The 16,215-nt window shown below is 41.4% G+C and overlaps 2 protein-coding genes across 5 annotated transcripts in view; one reads left to right on the forward strand and one right to left on the reverse strand.

The window, feature by feature from the left end:
* Positions 1–1,432, reverse strand: part of TOMM70 (translocase of outer mitochondrial membrane 70) — a 32,904-nt gene extending 31,472 nt beyond the window's left edge. The window contains exon 1 of one of the 2 annotated variants that reach the window (XM_025416497.3): positions 929–1,432. In XM_025416497.3, coding sequence (XP_025272282.1) covers positions 929–1,255 — 327 coding nt within the window. In that variant the 5' untranslated portion in view covers positions 1,256–1,432. The remainder of the gene's footprint in view (positions 1–928) is intronic. The other variant, XM_025416506.3, reaches the window with a different exon arrangement.
* The window catches only part of LNP1 (leukemia NUP98 fusion partner 1), a 42,460-nt gene continuing 27,111 nt past the window's right edge, over positions 867–16,215 (forward strand). Inside the window, exons 1-2 of one of the 3 annotated variants that reach the window (XM_049105520.1) lie at positions 1,549–1,929; positions 2,084–2,197. The gene's annotated coding sequence lies outside the window, so the exon portion shown is untranslated. Of the gene's footprint in view, positions 938–1,548; positions 1,930–2,083; positions 2,198–16,215 lie in introns of those variants that run through there. The other 2 variants (XM_049105519.1, XM_025416548.3) reach the window with 2 other exon arrangements.

Genomic DNA, 16,215 nt, shown 5'->3' on the forward strand with positions numbered 1-16,215 from the left:
TTTAACCTGAAGGATACAACGTGGAAATGACCTGCAAAGGTATAGGACTGGGAGTTATCTGGCCAAAGGTTTCTCTGAGCTCTGATTTACCGTACACCAGCGCCGTACAATCCGAGAGGCAGATAGGACCCTGCACCGCACCCCGCCCCGGGGTTGTCGGGCGCAGCCAGGCCGAGTCCCCACCGCTGTCAGATACCAAAAGGATTTCACAGTCGGTTCCACAAAACCGTACAAAGCGGTTCCCCAGACACTCTTGGGGCTTGGCCTAAGATCAAAGAACCCTTATCAGGCGTGTCAGGCGTGAGCACATAAATTCTCAGGTTAAATTAGAAAAACAAAAACAAAAACAAAAAACAAAAAACACGAATTCATACTTCTACCCCAAACGAGTTCGAGAATTCACTCCCGCAGATAAAAAAAAAAAAAAAAAAAAAAAAAAAAGCGAATGCTCCTCAACACCGAACCGTTTCAGTCCGCAGACCAACAGTCACTGTATTTACCTGTCCCCTACCCCGAGAGACTCCAGGTAAGCGGGGGTGGCTGCTCCTTAAAAGGTTAGGCTCCAGGCCTTGGAAATCAGCACGGCAAGTCCTGATCAACCACAACTTGGCTCCTGACTCACTAGTTAAACAAAACCTTCGCATGTGCAAATGTCCCCCGTACCCCAAACGCCAGAGATAAATGCTGTGTCACTGAGAAAAAAAAAAAAAAAAAACAGAAAACACCAAGTATTTCCCCGCACGTGCCCAAGGCGGCCGCCACCTCCCGCCCCCCGGCTCCCCCGAGCCCCCGCGCGGCCCGGCGGCTGCGTCGCACGGGAAGCCCCTCGCCCGCGGGCCCGCAGGGTCCGCGCCCGAGGTCGCCCGCCGAGGTCGCCCGCCGAGGTCGCCCGCCGAGGACCCCGCCGAAGCCCGCGGCTGCCGCTCACCATTTCCAGGTGAGCGCCGGGGCCCTCGGGATGTCCGCTGCCCGGGGCCGGGCTGGCCCTGCCCTCCGGGGTCTTCCGTTCGCTGTTGCGCTTCAAGCCGCCGGCGTCGCCGCGGCCCCCGGCCTCCCGCCGCCGCCTCTGCCGGCTCCACAGGTACATGGCACCTGCGCCCAGCAGCAGGGGCGCCCCGACCGCCAGCGCCAGCTGCCATCGCGGCAGGCCCCCGGCACCCGCGCCCGCGGTCGCGCCGCCGCCACCCACCGCGCTCCCGGAGCTGGGCGCAGCCGCGGCGACCACCGCCGCCTCCACAGGCTTAGAGGCGGCCATGACGGGTGTCCTCCGCCACCGCCTCCCCGCTGCTCGCGGGCGCCTCGGCCACCAGGCAGCGTGCGAAGGAGGACCGGAGGGGGGGAGGCAGGCGGCGAGCGAGCGAGCACGCCAGGCAGCGGGAGCGGACGACAGAAAAGGGCCAGAGGTCACCGGAAGCCCAGGGCATGCCGGGCCAGACCCGGCCGTCCTTTTCCTCCCTTTTCAACTGTGGGCGGGGAGGGGCGGGGGTGGGGAGGAGGGGGATTACTTCCGGGTCAGGGGACGGGGCGGGCCCGGGGCGTCGAGAGCGGCCCTCTGTACTTCGCTCCGGTGCTGTGCGGGACACTCGCTCCTGGGGTCTCGGGCCGCCCGTGGTAGCGGGTGTCACTCCCTCCGCCCTCAGCGGCCTTCTTATCTCGGGGAGCGGAGGAGGGGCGCGTGCCCTGCGCAGGCGAGCGCGGGGGGCGCGGCGGCCGCCCTGGGAATGGGCGGGAGAGGCGGAGGAGCTCCGGGTGCTATTGGCTGGCAGGAGCGGTGGGCGGGGCTTAGCCCGAGCCGCCCCGTTTATTGGTGGAATTTGGGCTTGGTTTTCCCGTTACCGCCACGTAGGCGCTTCTTAGAGCCTCGGGGCCAGTAGTTTGGTCGTCCGTCTGCAAACCGGGGCAGCCTACGGGGTGGAAGGACGGTTAGAGGTGTGTGAGGGGAGAACCAAAGCCAGAGACAGCCTGATTCCCTTCTCTCTGCGGTGGCCAGGTTTTAGTTTGGAGGAATTCGATAGGTGGGGGTGGGGCTGGGGTGGGGGGGCAACCGCAGGTAGCAGAAATCAGACTGGGTGCCATCGGGCAGATCCAGATTGTTCCGCCGAAACGGCCTGAGCGGAGTCCCTGCGGTTCGCCGTCTGCCCCGGTTACGAAAGCGATGACGTCTGCGTGCTGCTAATGAAGTTCTTGAACGGAGCGGGTAGGAATGCGAGGACCCGGAGTGCCTACGTGCCTGCAGCCTTCTTACACGAATTTGTGCCCCGTGATGGATTTCTCCTGCCGTCTCAGCCCACGTCGCGGTCTCTGGAGCTCCCGCGCCCCCCGCGGTGCTCGACCCGCCCCCTGCTTTGCGAGTTTTGCGCTGTCTCAGCCGCCTTGCCTCACCCCTAAACCGAAATTTCAGTTCCTAGCTTCCATATCTCGAATAGCTTCGTGCAATCCTTTCCCCATCCCCTGCACCAGACATCTTAAAATACAAGAATTTACCTTGCAAGGGATTGTTCGGAATTCATAGTATTGTCAATAAGAAAAGTATTAGTAGAGAATGAATCCGCAGCTGTGGCTCCCCATTGCAAGCGTACTGGTCTGCAGCCCCTTATATTAACATTTTACAAAGGATCATTTTGCTTTTGGGGCATAACAGGATTTTCAACATCACAATAGAGCTGCATAAAGATTGAAAGATAATATATTAAGTGGCACCAAAATAGACGGATTAAATTAGAATGGCCTAATTTGAAGGTTTTAGGACCATTGCTCTTCTGCCTCATGTAGGCTCCTATTAGAAAATTGCTTCCAGATAATAGGGTTCCTCAGCAACATACTATAAAGATGAGCTAAAAATAATAGCAACAGAATTGAGTTGATCAAACAGTGATTGTTGCAGGTAATCATCTATTCTTCCTTCCTGATTCCCAGCCCCCAAAGGAAAATCTTCTGTCTCTTAATGTAATTCTCCCTTGACATTTCAGAATAGAGTTAGGGTTTTTCTTTACTGATATTTCCATTTCTTCTGTAGAGTCAGGGGAATGTAGAATGCTGGTAGTTACTGTTGGTAGGAACTCAGTCGTTTGAAGTTGTTTTATTTTTTTTCTTTGTTACTGTTATCAGAATATGTAACATTGTTATGGTTGCAAAGAGTTGCAAAGAGTTTACTGTGAGAAGTCATCCTGCCCCTAGCCACCCAGTTCCCCTCTCAAAAGGTGATCAATGTTAGAGTTTCTTGAAACACTTTAATTAATATTTATCTAAAGGGCTGCTTTTGTTGATTTTTTTTTAAAAGATTGTATTTATCAGAGAGAGCATGAGGTGGGGGAGCAATAGAGGGAGAAAAAGAAGCAGACGCCCCTCTGAGCAGGGAGCCTAATGTGGGGACTTGATCTCAGATGGAGAGATCATGACCTGAGCCAAAGGCAGATGCTTGATGGACTGAGCTACCCAGGCACCCCTTGTTGGTTTTATTTTTAAGATCAGTAAATCAATTTGTTCTTGTTACTTTTGTGATTTAACATATCATTTTCATTCCCTAGCCTCCTCATCTCTTTTCTCCCATTTTCTCCATTATTTCCTAATTGATTATAGTGTAGAATTGAGTAAGAATGTCATTAGTTCAATGATTTACTGACCTGATGCATACATTTCTGACCTGTCAAATAGTGAAAACACACCTTTCACACCTATACATGAGAGATATGATTAGATAATATTTAATTTTTTTTTAGTATATTGTTCGTTACAAAATAGCAAACATTCACTGCTTAGTTTTCTGTTTATCTACATTTTGAAGGAGAGAAGTAAAATTGTCTCTAAAAAAATTAAAGTTATGTATATGTTAATGTAGACATTTTCTTTTTCTTGCTAGATTAATGGAATTCAATAGAAGATTTCTTCACCTCTTCTCTGATCTATCTTGAGAGTCAGTTGAAATGAGGTTGAACATCTAATGGACTGGGATGCAAGAGACCTGAGTTCTTAGTCTATATTTTAATACTAATGAGCTGTGTGTGTGACTGGGCACCAATGTGACCAGTGGATTAGATGATTCCTAAGTCTCCTCTTAGCTTTAAAATCATATGATTCTATCCCCTCAATTGTCATTGCTACATGAAAGACTTCCTTATTGGTGGAGTTGGGAGATAGCTGCTTGATTGGTGTTCAAGCCTTACAGTGAGTCCACATACTTACTTACATTAAGCCCATACATTCACAGTTGGATTCTCTTTTAACTTTTCCTTAGATTTCCATTCTGTTTTACTTCACTGAAAAATTACTGGAAAGAATTGTTTAAGCCTATTATCTCTGCTTATTTATCATCTATTTCATCTAAAATCTATTGTATTGTAATCTGCTTTCTAACTGTATTACTAGTCTGAAACTACTTTAAAGGTCACTTAATTCATTGTTTGGTTGTGGCCTTCATATGCTTTTACTGAAACATTTGATGCCATTGGTCATTCCCTTCTTGAAACATTGTTTTCCCCGGCTTTCAGGAGACTAAATTCTCCTGATTCTTCTAATCTCTGACCAATTTCTAGATAAATGCTGTCCAACAGAACCTTCTGTGGGGACACCTTGGTGGCTCAGCAGTTGAGCATCTCTGCCTTTGGCTCAGGTCGTGATCATGGGGTCCTGGGATTGAGTCCCACATGAGGGTCCCCTCAGGGATCCTGCTTCTCCCTCTGGCTTGTCTCTGCCTCTCTCTCTGTGTCTCTCATGAATAAATAAATAAAATATTTTTTTAAGAAAGAACTTTCTGTGATGTTGGAAGTGTTTTATATATCTGTGACATCCAATGTGATTGGTATCTATTGATATCCAATAGCAACCTGTGGCTAATGAGCACTTGGAGAATATAGCTAGTGTGACTAAACTTTTTGTTTTCATTTAAATCAATTTAGATAGCTTCCTGTGGCTATGGTTACCACTTTGGACAGTACAGCTCCAGATCTTCCTAAGTATAGGAATCCATAAGAATTTGTCCTCTTCTTTGTGTGCAATCTCTCCATTAATTAGTAACCAAAGTATATCTCATTGCTTCAGGTACCATTTCTCCAAAGATCATCAATATCTGAATATCTCCTGGTACGACTTAGCCGTTTACCTCTAGCCCTGTAATTTCCTTCTATTTCTTGAGCATCTTTACCTGGATGCTTCATTTAAAAAAAAATATAACTCATCATCTTCCCTCCTCACCTCTTCCCTTTGTAAAATCCTCCCCCCCCCCCCCCACAATACCATGGTGACCTTACTGGTTACCCAATTTGAAAGCCTAGGCTTTTTGGTTCTTCCTCTTTTCCAACCCTACTAACTGAGCACAAGCGAATGTACCAACATATACATATGTAAACACAAAATCTGCTGTGAAGTCTATTTGATTCTTTTGTAATATCTTATAAATATTTTTCTTCCTTTTCATGTCCCCTGCCATCCCCCATTCAAATACATGAGAATACTTAAAAGTATGTCTGACACATAACAGATGCTGAATAAATAGTTGTTGCTTCCCTTTTTCCTCTTTTCTCTATTTCTTTATTTTTTCTGAATGCTGTATTAGATTCCTAGCTTCTAGTACCTCTCTTCTATGTGTCACTCTGCACTTAGATAATAGATTACTCTTTCCAAAGTACAACTCCCAATTTCATTCTTGAGCTCAAAAACTTTTAGACCTTCTCTACTTCCTGTGAGGTTAAATGTCTGTCCATCTCCACCTCCTCCCAAACACTACTTCTATTTCCTTGGTCCACATTCATAGTTCTTAACAGTGTTCAAAATGATTTATGTGACCTGTCACAGTACATAACTCTATGAAGACAGGAACTTTGTTTGTCCTGTACTCCAGAGCCCCGAAGATAGTCAGTGTAATGGTTTAATTTTATGTGTTGACTCAGCAATGAGGTGCCCAGATATTTGGTCACACGTTATTCTGGGTGTGTCTGTGAGGCTGTTTTTGGATGAGATTAACATCTGAAACAATAGACTGAGTAAAGCAGATTGCTCTTCCTAATGTGAGTAGCCCTAATCAGTTTAAGGTTTAAAAAGAATAAAAAGGCTGACTTTCCCTCAGTAAGGGGGAGGTTCCACTGCTTGACAACCTTGAACTGGGACGTTGATTTTTTTTCTTGCCTTTGTAATTGAAGCACTGGCTCTTGGTTCTTGAGCTTGCCAGCTTTCAGACTAGAATTTGTACCATCATCTCTCTTGAGTCTCTCTCAGCTGCAGATCTTGGGACTTCTCAGTGTGGACTAATTGTATGAGTTCATTCCTTATAGTAAATCTTATAAATATGTATATCCTAGTTTCTGGTTCTAGTCAGAACTCACGGTTCCAATAGTTTCTGGGGCATGCTAAGTAATATAGATTTGGGTACCACAAGTGGAGTGCTGCTATAAGAAATGCCTAAAAATGTGGAAGTGGCTTTGGAGTTGTGATGGGTATAGGCTGAAAGAGTTTTGAGTTATGTGCTAGAAAAAGCTGAGATTTCTGTGAAACAACTGTTGGTAGACATAGAACATAAAGACAATTCTGTTGAGGGCTCAGAAAGAAAAAATAAGAGATGGAGATGAAGTTTCCATTTTCTTCCACAAATACATAATTACGAACAGAATGTTGGTAAAAATATGGATGTTAAAGGCTATTTTAGTGAGGTCTCAGAGGAAATGAGGAACAGGCTATTAGAAACTGGAGGAAAGTGATTTTTCTTGTAAAGTGCCAAAGAACTGGGCTGAATTGTGTCCTTGTGTCTTTTAAAAGGAAGAACTTATGAGTGATGAAACTGGATATTTAGTAGAAGAGATTTCTTTTTCTTTCTTTCTTTCTTTTTTTTTTTTTAAGTAGAAGAGATTTCTAAGCAAAGTATTGAAGTTGGGGTTTAGGTTCACCCTATTGCTTATAGTAAAATGGAAGAGGAAACAGATGAAGAAGGAACTGTTAAGTAAAAAGGAATTAAAACTTGGAGATTGGAAAATTCTTAGCTTATCCATAGTGCAAAGAATGAGAAAACTTATTCTTAAGAGAAATTAATGGTGTGGCTGAATGGCTATTTGATAGATCTTGAGTGGGACTCATGGGCTTCATCAGCCATCTCAGCAGAGGCCAGAGAGATAGGATGATACCAGAAGAAACTGCCAGCTGGAACTAAAGAGGACCAAAAAAGAAAAAAGAAGGGCAGAATAAAGGAAAGCTATTGGACTTTGGGGATATTATGGCATGGGGCCATGTGGGACCATAGACCTATACTGCTATAAGAAGGCTTTATCTTTCAAAAGGGAAAAATGACACAAAAGTTGTTCAGAAATCGGGACGGGCCATTCCCACCACAGACTCAGAGGTAGGGAGGGAGGGGCAAGACTGGTTTTTCCTCTATTTCAAAGGGTGGCCCCACCAGGATAGCCCTACCGAGTGCCTCAGGGGCAGGGTTACACGTGAAGAGAACTCATGGACAGGGCTGCTTCCCTTCCCTACTGAGGTGACACTGCCACCCTGTTGGGCCTGGAGGGCAGAGTATAGGAACAAAGAGGATTATTCCTGAGCCTTCAGATCTGGTGGGATTTGCATACTAAATTTTGAACCTTGTTTGGGACCCCTTTCCCCTTCTTTCATATTTTTCCTTTTTGGAATGGAAATGTCTATAACATGTCTGTCACATCATTGTGTTTTATTTTTATTTTTTTAAAAGATTTATTTATATATTTATTCATGGTAGACATAGAGAGAGAGAGAGGCAGAAACACAGACAGAGGAAGAAGCAGGCTCCATGCCAGGACCCTGATGCAGAACTCGACCCTGGGACTCCAGGATCATGCCCTGGGCCAAAGGCAGGCGCTGAACGGCTGAGCCACCCAGGGGTCCCACATCATTGTGTTTTAGAAGCAAATAACATTTCACAGGTTCACAGCTGGACAGGAATCTTGCCCCAGGATAAATCATCTCTTAAGTCTCACCTGTACTTGATTTCAATGATATTGAAGTAAGACTTCGGATCTTAGATTTTAGAGTAGATGCTAGAATGAGAAGACTTTAGGGGGTAGTTGGGATGAAATGAATGTGTTTTGCATTTGAGGACATGACTTTTGGAAGACTGAGACCTCATTCACTGTACCAAAATCTGTATTAGCTTCCTAGGGCTATTATAACCAAACAGCATAGACTAGGTGACTCGAGCAACAGAAATTTATGTCTCACAATTCTGGAAACTGGGAAGTCCAGGATCAAGGTCTGGTCAGGGTGGTTTCTAGTGAGAGCTCTATTCTTGGCTGCCTTCTCCTTCCGTCCTCATGGGATGTCTCTCTCTCTCTCTCTCTCTCTCTAATTTTCTCGGTTAACTCTTTAGAGAGAGAGCTCATGCATGCCAGCTCTTGAGTGCCTCTTCTTCTAAAGGCACTAATCTCATGGGATCAGAGCCCCGCCCTCATGACCTCACTTAACCCTAATTACCTCCCAAAGTCTCCATCTCCAAACATCATCACATTAGAAGTTAGGAATTCAACCTAAGAATTTGGTGTGTGTGTGTGTGTGTGTGTGTGTGTGTAGACACAAACATTCAGTCCAAAGCATACAATAAGCATTCAATAGATACTCGTTTAAGCAAATATATTGAAGGGTATCAAAGAAGGAAAAGATGACATTTAGAATGAAATAGGTAGAGTTTTCATTTACTTAAAACAATATTGTCAACTATATCATGAGCCTTCTTTTAAACTCCTAAAATACTTTTCTGGAACTTTCTTAAAACATAGCCCTTTTTACCTTGTTTTATAGAATTATACTTGTCCTACCTCATCTATTAGTCTATAAGCATCGCAAAGCAGAAGCTATGTCTGATATTTATCTTTTTATCTTATACAGTGCCCAACAGAGTGTCTCCTGTCATGCTATATGTCAGAGCAAAGGACTATGTTTTTTTCTTTCTGCATTGGACCTATACAACAGTATAAATCTTTTCCTCACCACTCCCACATTGCCATAATTATTTGTTCTATTGTGCCACCCATACTCAGTTCCAAGTCCTCGAGGAGTAAGAATCATGTTCTAGTTGTTTTTGTGCTCCCACATCTATTACATGGCTGGGCACACAATAATTGTTTTTTTGATTACTTATTTATCCGTTTATCCGTGCAACGTAATACCTGAAATGTGGTCAGTACTGAATAAAGAGTTGATAAAGTGTTTGTTGAACAATTCTCTGACTGCTACTTCATTTCCATTACTGTTGCCAACATTAATGATCTGATGCCACCATTGCTGTCCAACCACTGGTATCAGCTAAGAAACCAACTCAATTGCTGCCACTGCTGCCATCACCAGTAATAGTCTGCTGTCTTCTTCCTTTACCACCATCATCCCGTCTACTGGTTTCCAGTCCCAAGCATGCTGGAGGCAATTACCACCTATACCATTGCAGCTACTTTCATTGGGATCTGATTGATTTATCCTTCATACTCCACTTATGATATATAGAAGTTTATGCTTCTTCTGAGCCCTCAAGGTGTTAATTTTTCCCCGGATGGTTTCTGCCTTATTCAACTTCCATCATAGCATCAGTTGAGTGGGTGGTACCTCTTTGTTTCTCAGGGAGAATGTCACTTTATGATTCAATCAAGAGGCTGTTCTTTTTGCTGTCAGAAGAAACCTCTGCCTTTTTCTTCGGGGAACAATCTGCAGTAACCTTGTTCCCTCTTTAGCAGTGACTGATCGAGATTACGTATATTTTATGCACTCATTTCCCACCTTTCTGCCCACTCACAGATTTGTAAGATCCATCTCATCAATCCTCATCAACTTAGTTCATCACCACCCACAAGAATTTGTGTCATTTGCAAATGTAGAGATGTTGCCTTGCTTCTACTTGAAAGGATATTACATATAAGTCACGTGAATTGTGCCCTGCCCGAGGATGCTGGAGCAAGTCGGGGCTGAGGTCTGGCCTACACTTTGTTCCTCACAGTGTGGTATCAGGCTGTGTCTACCTGAAGGAAGGTGCTCCTTTTTCTGAACTGCATAAAGGTACTGGTCTATCACTAAGCAATGGGCTTGCAGTGGAGTCTCCACCAATAAAGGGTACCATTGTCTAATTTATTCCTATTAGACTAGTAGCTTTGGTTATGCCGCCTTGTTCTTAGCATTGATCTAGCACTGAACCTGCAGTCCTCCAGGCCAAACATCCCTATGTTGTTTTTCCTTTCCAACAAACACCTTTTGTTGTTTTTCCAAACCAGTGAAAACTAGCCTCAAATCCAATAATGAAGAGAAGACATAATTTTTTTATATTATGAAAAAAATGTAAGACAATAAAAAAGGTTTTCTGTGCCTAGGTTCTGGTTATTTATTGCTGCTTAACAACCATCCCAAGTGGCAGTTGCTTAAAGCAACTTTGTGTTTTATTTAAGATGTATTTTATTACATCTTAAAATTTTATTGCTCAGGAATTTGGACCAGGCCTGATTGACTCTTCTTTGGTGTCAACAGTTTATTCTTCTGGCAGATGGACTGTCTGGAGGGTTCAAGACAGCTTCACTCAGTGTCTCACACCTTGGTACAAATGGCTTGAAGACTGGACTTATTTGAGACCATATAGGGGGAACACCTTCTTGTGGCCTTTCCAGCATGGCAATCAGGGCAGTCAGATTCATGTGGCAGCTAAGGGTTCCTAGAGAAAATGTCCCAAGAACCCTAGGCAGAAGCTGCATAATTTTCTAAAACATCGTTCTGTGTGGACCAGGGAGGTTACTAAAGTCAGCACAGATTCACAGGGAGGTGATTCAGACTCCCAATAGGAGAAATAGAAAAAGAGTTGCAATTCCTTTAAATCTACCACCATCTTCTACTAAGATTTAACCAGTTACTATCTCGCCATGTTTGCCTGCAACACAGTTAGAAAAACATTTTTATTATAGAACCCTGATAAATATCATCTGGAAATCTAAATAAATGATCATACCTAATAGTGAAATGTTAGTGCTTTTCTCTTTGAAGTCAAGAACCAGTTGGGGATTCCAAGTACCATTACGTAGTACTGAAAATGTTAGCCAAAATAATAAGACATAAAAGGAAATAAAGGGAGATTGGAAAGAAAGAAGTAACTTTCCATTATTTATAGACAATATGGTTGTCTCCACAGAAGATTTAAAAAAGTATAATCTACTAGAACAAATAGTTTAGCAATGTTGCTGGATAAAAGATTAACACTTCTCAAATTGGTCCCTTGTGTTTTCCAAACCATTGGCTGTTTTGTGTTTCTTCTGTTCTCAGGTCTGGCAGATGCCTTGTTGCTTGCTTCTTTTCCCTCCTGCAGGACAACTATCCCAGGTCTTAGCTGCTGGTGGTTTGAACCCACACTGTCTCCTTGGAAGTGGAGTACATCTTGTCCCCAATATTTGCTATAGAGTTGTCCACGGATATTTTGCTCTACAGTTGCTCTATTGGTTTTTATGTGGGGCTTCAGAGAGGTTGAAAACTTAGGCTGTCTTCATTATTATCTTCCCAGAATACCTCTAGCTTAATAGCCTTTTGATCTTATATCTACCCATTTAGAGAAGTTTCTTTTTCTTGGTATTAGTCATTTTTCTTTATACCCTTATTATGAAATAATTGTAGTTTCATAGGAAGTTGCAAATAAATGCACATGGAGGTCCCATGTATCCTTCACACCACTTTTTCCAATATTGACAACTTGTATAACTGTAAGACAGTATCAAAACCAGGAAATTGACATTGATACAATCCACAAAATTTACTCAGATTTCACCAGCTATACATGTATTCATGTGTAGGTTATGTATATTACATACGTGTTGTATGTTATATATGTCATTTATGTTATATATGTGTATGTTACAGTTCTGTGCAGTTTTAACACGTTTCATGTAACTACCACTACAATCAAAATACAGAAGTGTTTCATCACAAAACTCCCTCATGCTAAACTTATATAGTCAAAACCCCTGCTCCCAATCCTTAATCCTTGGCAATCACTAAACTGTTCTTCATCTATCTATTATTTCATGGGTGCTGTATAAATAAAACTATATAGTATGTGTTCTTTTGAGACTGAACGTTTTCACTCAGCATAATTCTCCTAAGGGCAATCTAAATTGTTGTATATATCAAATCTGTATGTTCATGTGCAGGTATTCCCATAAACATAGTTTTTTTTAAAGATTTTATTTATTTATTCATGATAGACACAGAGAGAGAGAGGCAGAGACACAGGCAGAGGGAGAAGCAGGCTCCATGCACAGGGAGCCCGACGTGAGATTCAATCCAGGGTCTCCAGGATCGCACCCTGGGTCAAAGGCAGGCGCTAAACCGCTGCGCCACCCAGGGATCCCTAAACATAGGTTTTAATTTCTCTATGGTAAGAGTACAATTACTGGATCATATAGTAGTTGCATTTTTAGTTTAAAAATAAACCAGAACACTATTTTCCAAAGTGACTGTACCATTTTTAAGTCCCATCAGCACCATAAGAATGATTTAACTTCTCTGCTTCTGCTCCAGCATTTGGTGTTGACACTATTCTGGTGTTTATAGTGATATCTGATTTTGGTTTTAATTTTCATTGACCTGAAGAATAATGATGTCGATACCTTTCTATATGCTTATTTTCTATCTATATATCTTTTTCAATGAAATGTCTTTAATGTCTTTTGTTCATTTCCTAATTAAATTGTTTGTTCTTTTAATGTCAAATTTTGAAAGCTATTATATATTCTAGATACTAGTCCATGTTGGCTACATTTGCAAATGTAAATATTTTCTCCCAATCTTTAGCTTCTCTTTTCATTTTCTTAACAGAGCCATTTACAGAGTAAAAGATCTTAATATGATGAGATCTAGTTAATCAGCTTTTATGAATTATACATCTAGTGTCAAATCTAAGAACTCTTTGCCTTGTTATTTTTTTATTTTTTAAGATTTTATTTTTAAGTAATCCCTGCACCCAGTGTGGGGCTTAAACCCACAATCCTGAGATCAAGAGTCACGGTCTTCACGAAATGAACCAGCCAGGCACTGCTCTTTGCCTAGTTCTTGATCTCAAACATTTTATCCATTTTTTTTCCTAAAAGTTTTGTAGCTTCACAATTTATATTTAAGTCTGTGATCCATTGTGAGTTAATTTTTGTGTAAGGTATGAGACATAGGTCAAGATTCATTTTTTGCTTTTTTTTTTTTAAGTAACAGGATGAATACAAGCACATATACACTGCTGGATGGCTGCCAGAGGATTCAATTTTTTTTGGATTTTTTTTTTGGATTCAATTTTTAAACTATGAATGTCCAGTTGTTCCAGCACCATTCGTTGAATAGGTTTTTCCTTACTCCATTGACTTGCTTTTGTAATTTTTCAAAATTTAGTTTAAATATCTATATCTATATCTATATCTATATCTATATCTATATCTATATCTATATCTGTTGCTAGAGTCTCTGTTTTGTTCCATTGGTCTATATGTATGTCTATCAATGCCACACTGTCTCTATTATTGTAGCTATACAGTAAACCATAACATTGTATATCATGATTCTCCACTTTACATCTCAGTTTCAGAATTGTTTTTAACTATTTCATGTTCTATGAATTTATATAAATTTTAGAATAAGCCTTTCTATGTCTATAAACACCTGGATAAGAATTGGCATTAAACTTAGGGGTCAGTATGGGGAGAATTGACATCTTTACTCTATGGAGTCTTCTAATTCATGGATAAGGGTTTCCATTTCTTTAGACTTCTTTGATTCCTTTCATCAGCTTTTTGTCATTTTCAGCATACAGATTCTGTACATATTTTGTTAGATTTGTATCTAAGCATTTCATTTTCTCTGGGGCAATTATAAATGGTATTGTAATTTTATTTTTGATTTCCATATGTTCATTTTTAGTATATATAGTATATATTGCATATATAGAAATGCAATTAATTTTTCTTTGTATTGAGCCTGTATCTTGGGACATTGCTGAAAATCACTTATAGGTTCTAGGAGCATTTTTGTAAATCCCTTGGGTTTTATATAAAGATAGTCATTACCTGCAAATAGAGACAATTATATTTCTTTCTTTAAAATCTGTATGCCTTCCCTCACCCCCTTCCCGTTTTCTTCCCTTATTGCACTGGCTAGAACTTCTAGCACTATTTTGAATCAAAATGATGAGAATAGGCATTCTTGTCCTTTTCCTGATCTCAGGGGGAAAGCTTTCAGCCTTTTACCATTAAGTATGACATGCAAGAGTCATTTTAAAATAAATCTTTTCATAGTTGATATTGGGATCATACTAATAAACGGTATATTACTGTTCTCCGGAGAAACAAAACCAATAGGGTGTGTGTATGTGCGTGTGTGTGTGCGCGCTATGTAGAAAGAGAGAGGGAGATTTATTTTAAGGAATTGGCTCACATGATTATGGAGCCTGGCAAATCCAAAATCTGCAGGGTGGGTCAGCAGGCTGGAGACCCAGGGGAAGCAGTATTGCAATTGAACTCCAAAGGCTGTTAGAATTCCCTTTTGCTTGGAGTAGGTCAATCCTATTTTCCATTCAGGTTATTTTATTAAATGAGGCCCACCCATATGATGGAGGACAATCTGCTTTGCTCAAAATCCACCAATTGAAATATAAATCTCATCGAGAGATCTTGCCATTTGGGACAACATGGTTGGACCTAGAGGGTATAATGCTAAGTGAAATAAGTCGGACTGAAAAAGACAAATAACACATGATTTCACTTACATGTGTAATCTACAAAATAAAACAAATGAATAAACAAACAAAAAAGCAGAATCAGACCTATAAAAAGAGACCAAACTGATGGTTGCCAAAACTATAGGCAAAAATTGCTGAAGGGGAGTGGGAGATACAACCTCCTCATTCTGGAATGAACAAGTCACGGGAATAAAAGGCACAGCATAGGGAATATAGTCAGTGATATTATAATAGCATTGTATGGTGGCAGATGGTAGCTACACTTGTGGGGAGCATAGCATAACATATAGAGATGGTGAATCACTATGTTGTACACCTGAAGCTAATATACCATTCATTGTATGTCAACTACACTCAAATTTTTAAAAAGTTTCATTTTATTTGCAATAAATAAATAACAATTTATACTTTAAAAAATGTAAATCTCATACAAAAACACCCTCACAGAAACATCCAGAATAATGTTTGACCAAACATTGGGGGCACCATGGCCCAATCAAGAAGTTTCTTTATCATTTAATCCCTTGATTTTTAATGATTGCATAGAATTCTGTTGTATGAATATGTCATAATTTATTAGCATGGTCTCCAATTGTGCTTTTAAGATGTTTCCACATTTCTTCTATTTTTAAAAAAGATTTTACTTATTTATTTGAGAGAGAGAGAGGGAGAGAGTGTGTGTGTATGTGGGAGGAAGGGCAGAGGGGGATGAAGAGGGGCGAGCAGACTCCAGACTCCATGCTGAACATACAGCCTGAAAGGGGCTCAATTCCATGACCTCAATTTCACGACCTGAGCCAAAATCAAGAATGGGATACCTAACAGACTGAGCCACCCAGGTGCTCCACATTTCTGCTATTTTAAATAATGTTATGATGAACAAATATTCTCTGCATATACCTCTGATTATATACTTAAACTACTAAGAAGAGAAATTTCTGAGTCAAAAAACGTGAATATTTAAAACAAATCTTAATACATCTTGCTATATTTCTTTCTAGAAAGACCATACTAAGGGTATATGGCATTTGATCCTCAGAAAAGATTGTTTTGGAGTTAAAGTTTTTATTTATAAGAGTCTGAAGATGACCCATTGTTTGTTTGTTTGTTTGTTTTTTAAGATTTATTTGTTTATTTAAATGGGGAGAGCAGGAGGAGAAGGACAGAGGGAGAAGGAGAGAAAGAATCTCAAGCACAGAGCTGGTCCTGGGCCGGGAGCCTGTGCGGGGGTGGCTCATGACCTGAGCCAAAATCAAGTCTGACATTCAACTGACGAAGCCACGCAGGCACTCCTACCCATTGTTTGTGGACTCAAACTTTAATCTTTCCAATTTCTTTTTTTGAATGTCACAAGTATTTTGTCACAGTTTCCTTCAAATGTTTGATGATCCACTCTGTTATTGTACATTGCAAAATTTTTCCCCCTTAGAAGTGAGACTCACAGGATTCTTTAATTCCCTCAATTTTTTTCTAGGGCACTTCTGAGGCTTATAGACTCAGACTAAAAAAAGAGTGCTGAGACA

The sequence above is a fragment of the Canis lupus genome, chromosome 33 (genome assembly GCF_003254725.2).
Source record: "Canis lupus dingo isolate Sandy chromosome 33, ASM325472v2, whole genome shotgun sequence".
NCBI lineage: Eukaryota > Metazoa > Chordata > Mammalia > Carnivora > Canidae > Canis > Canis lupus.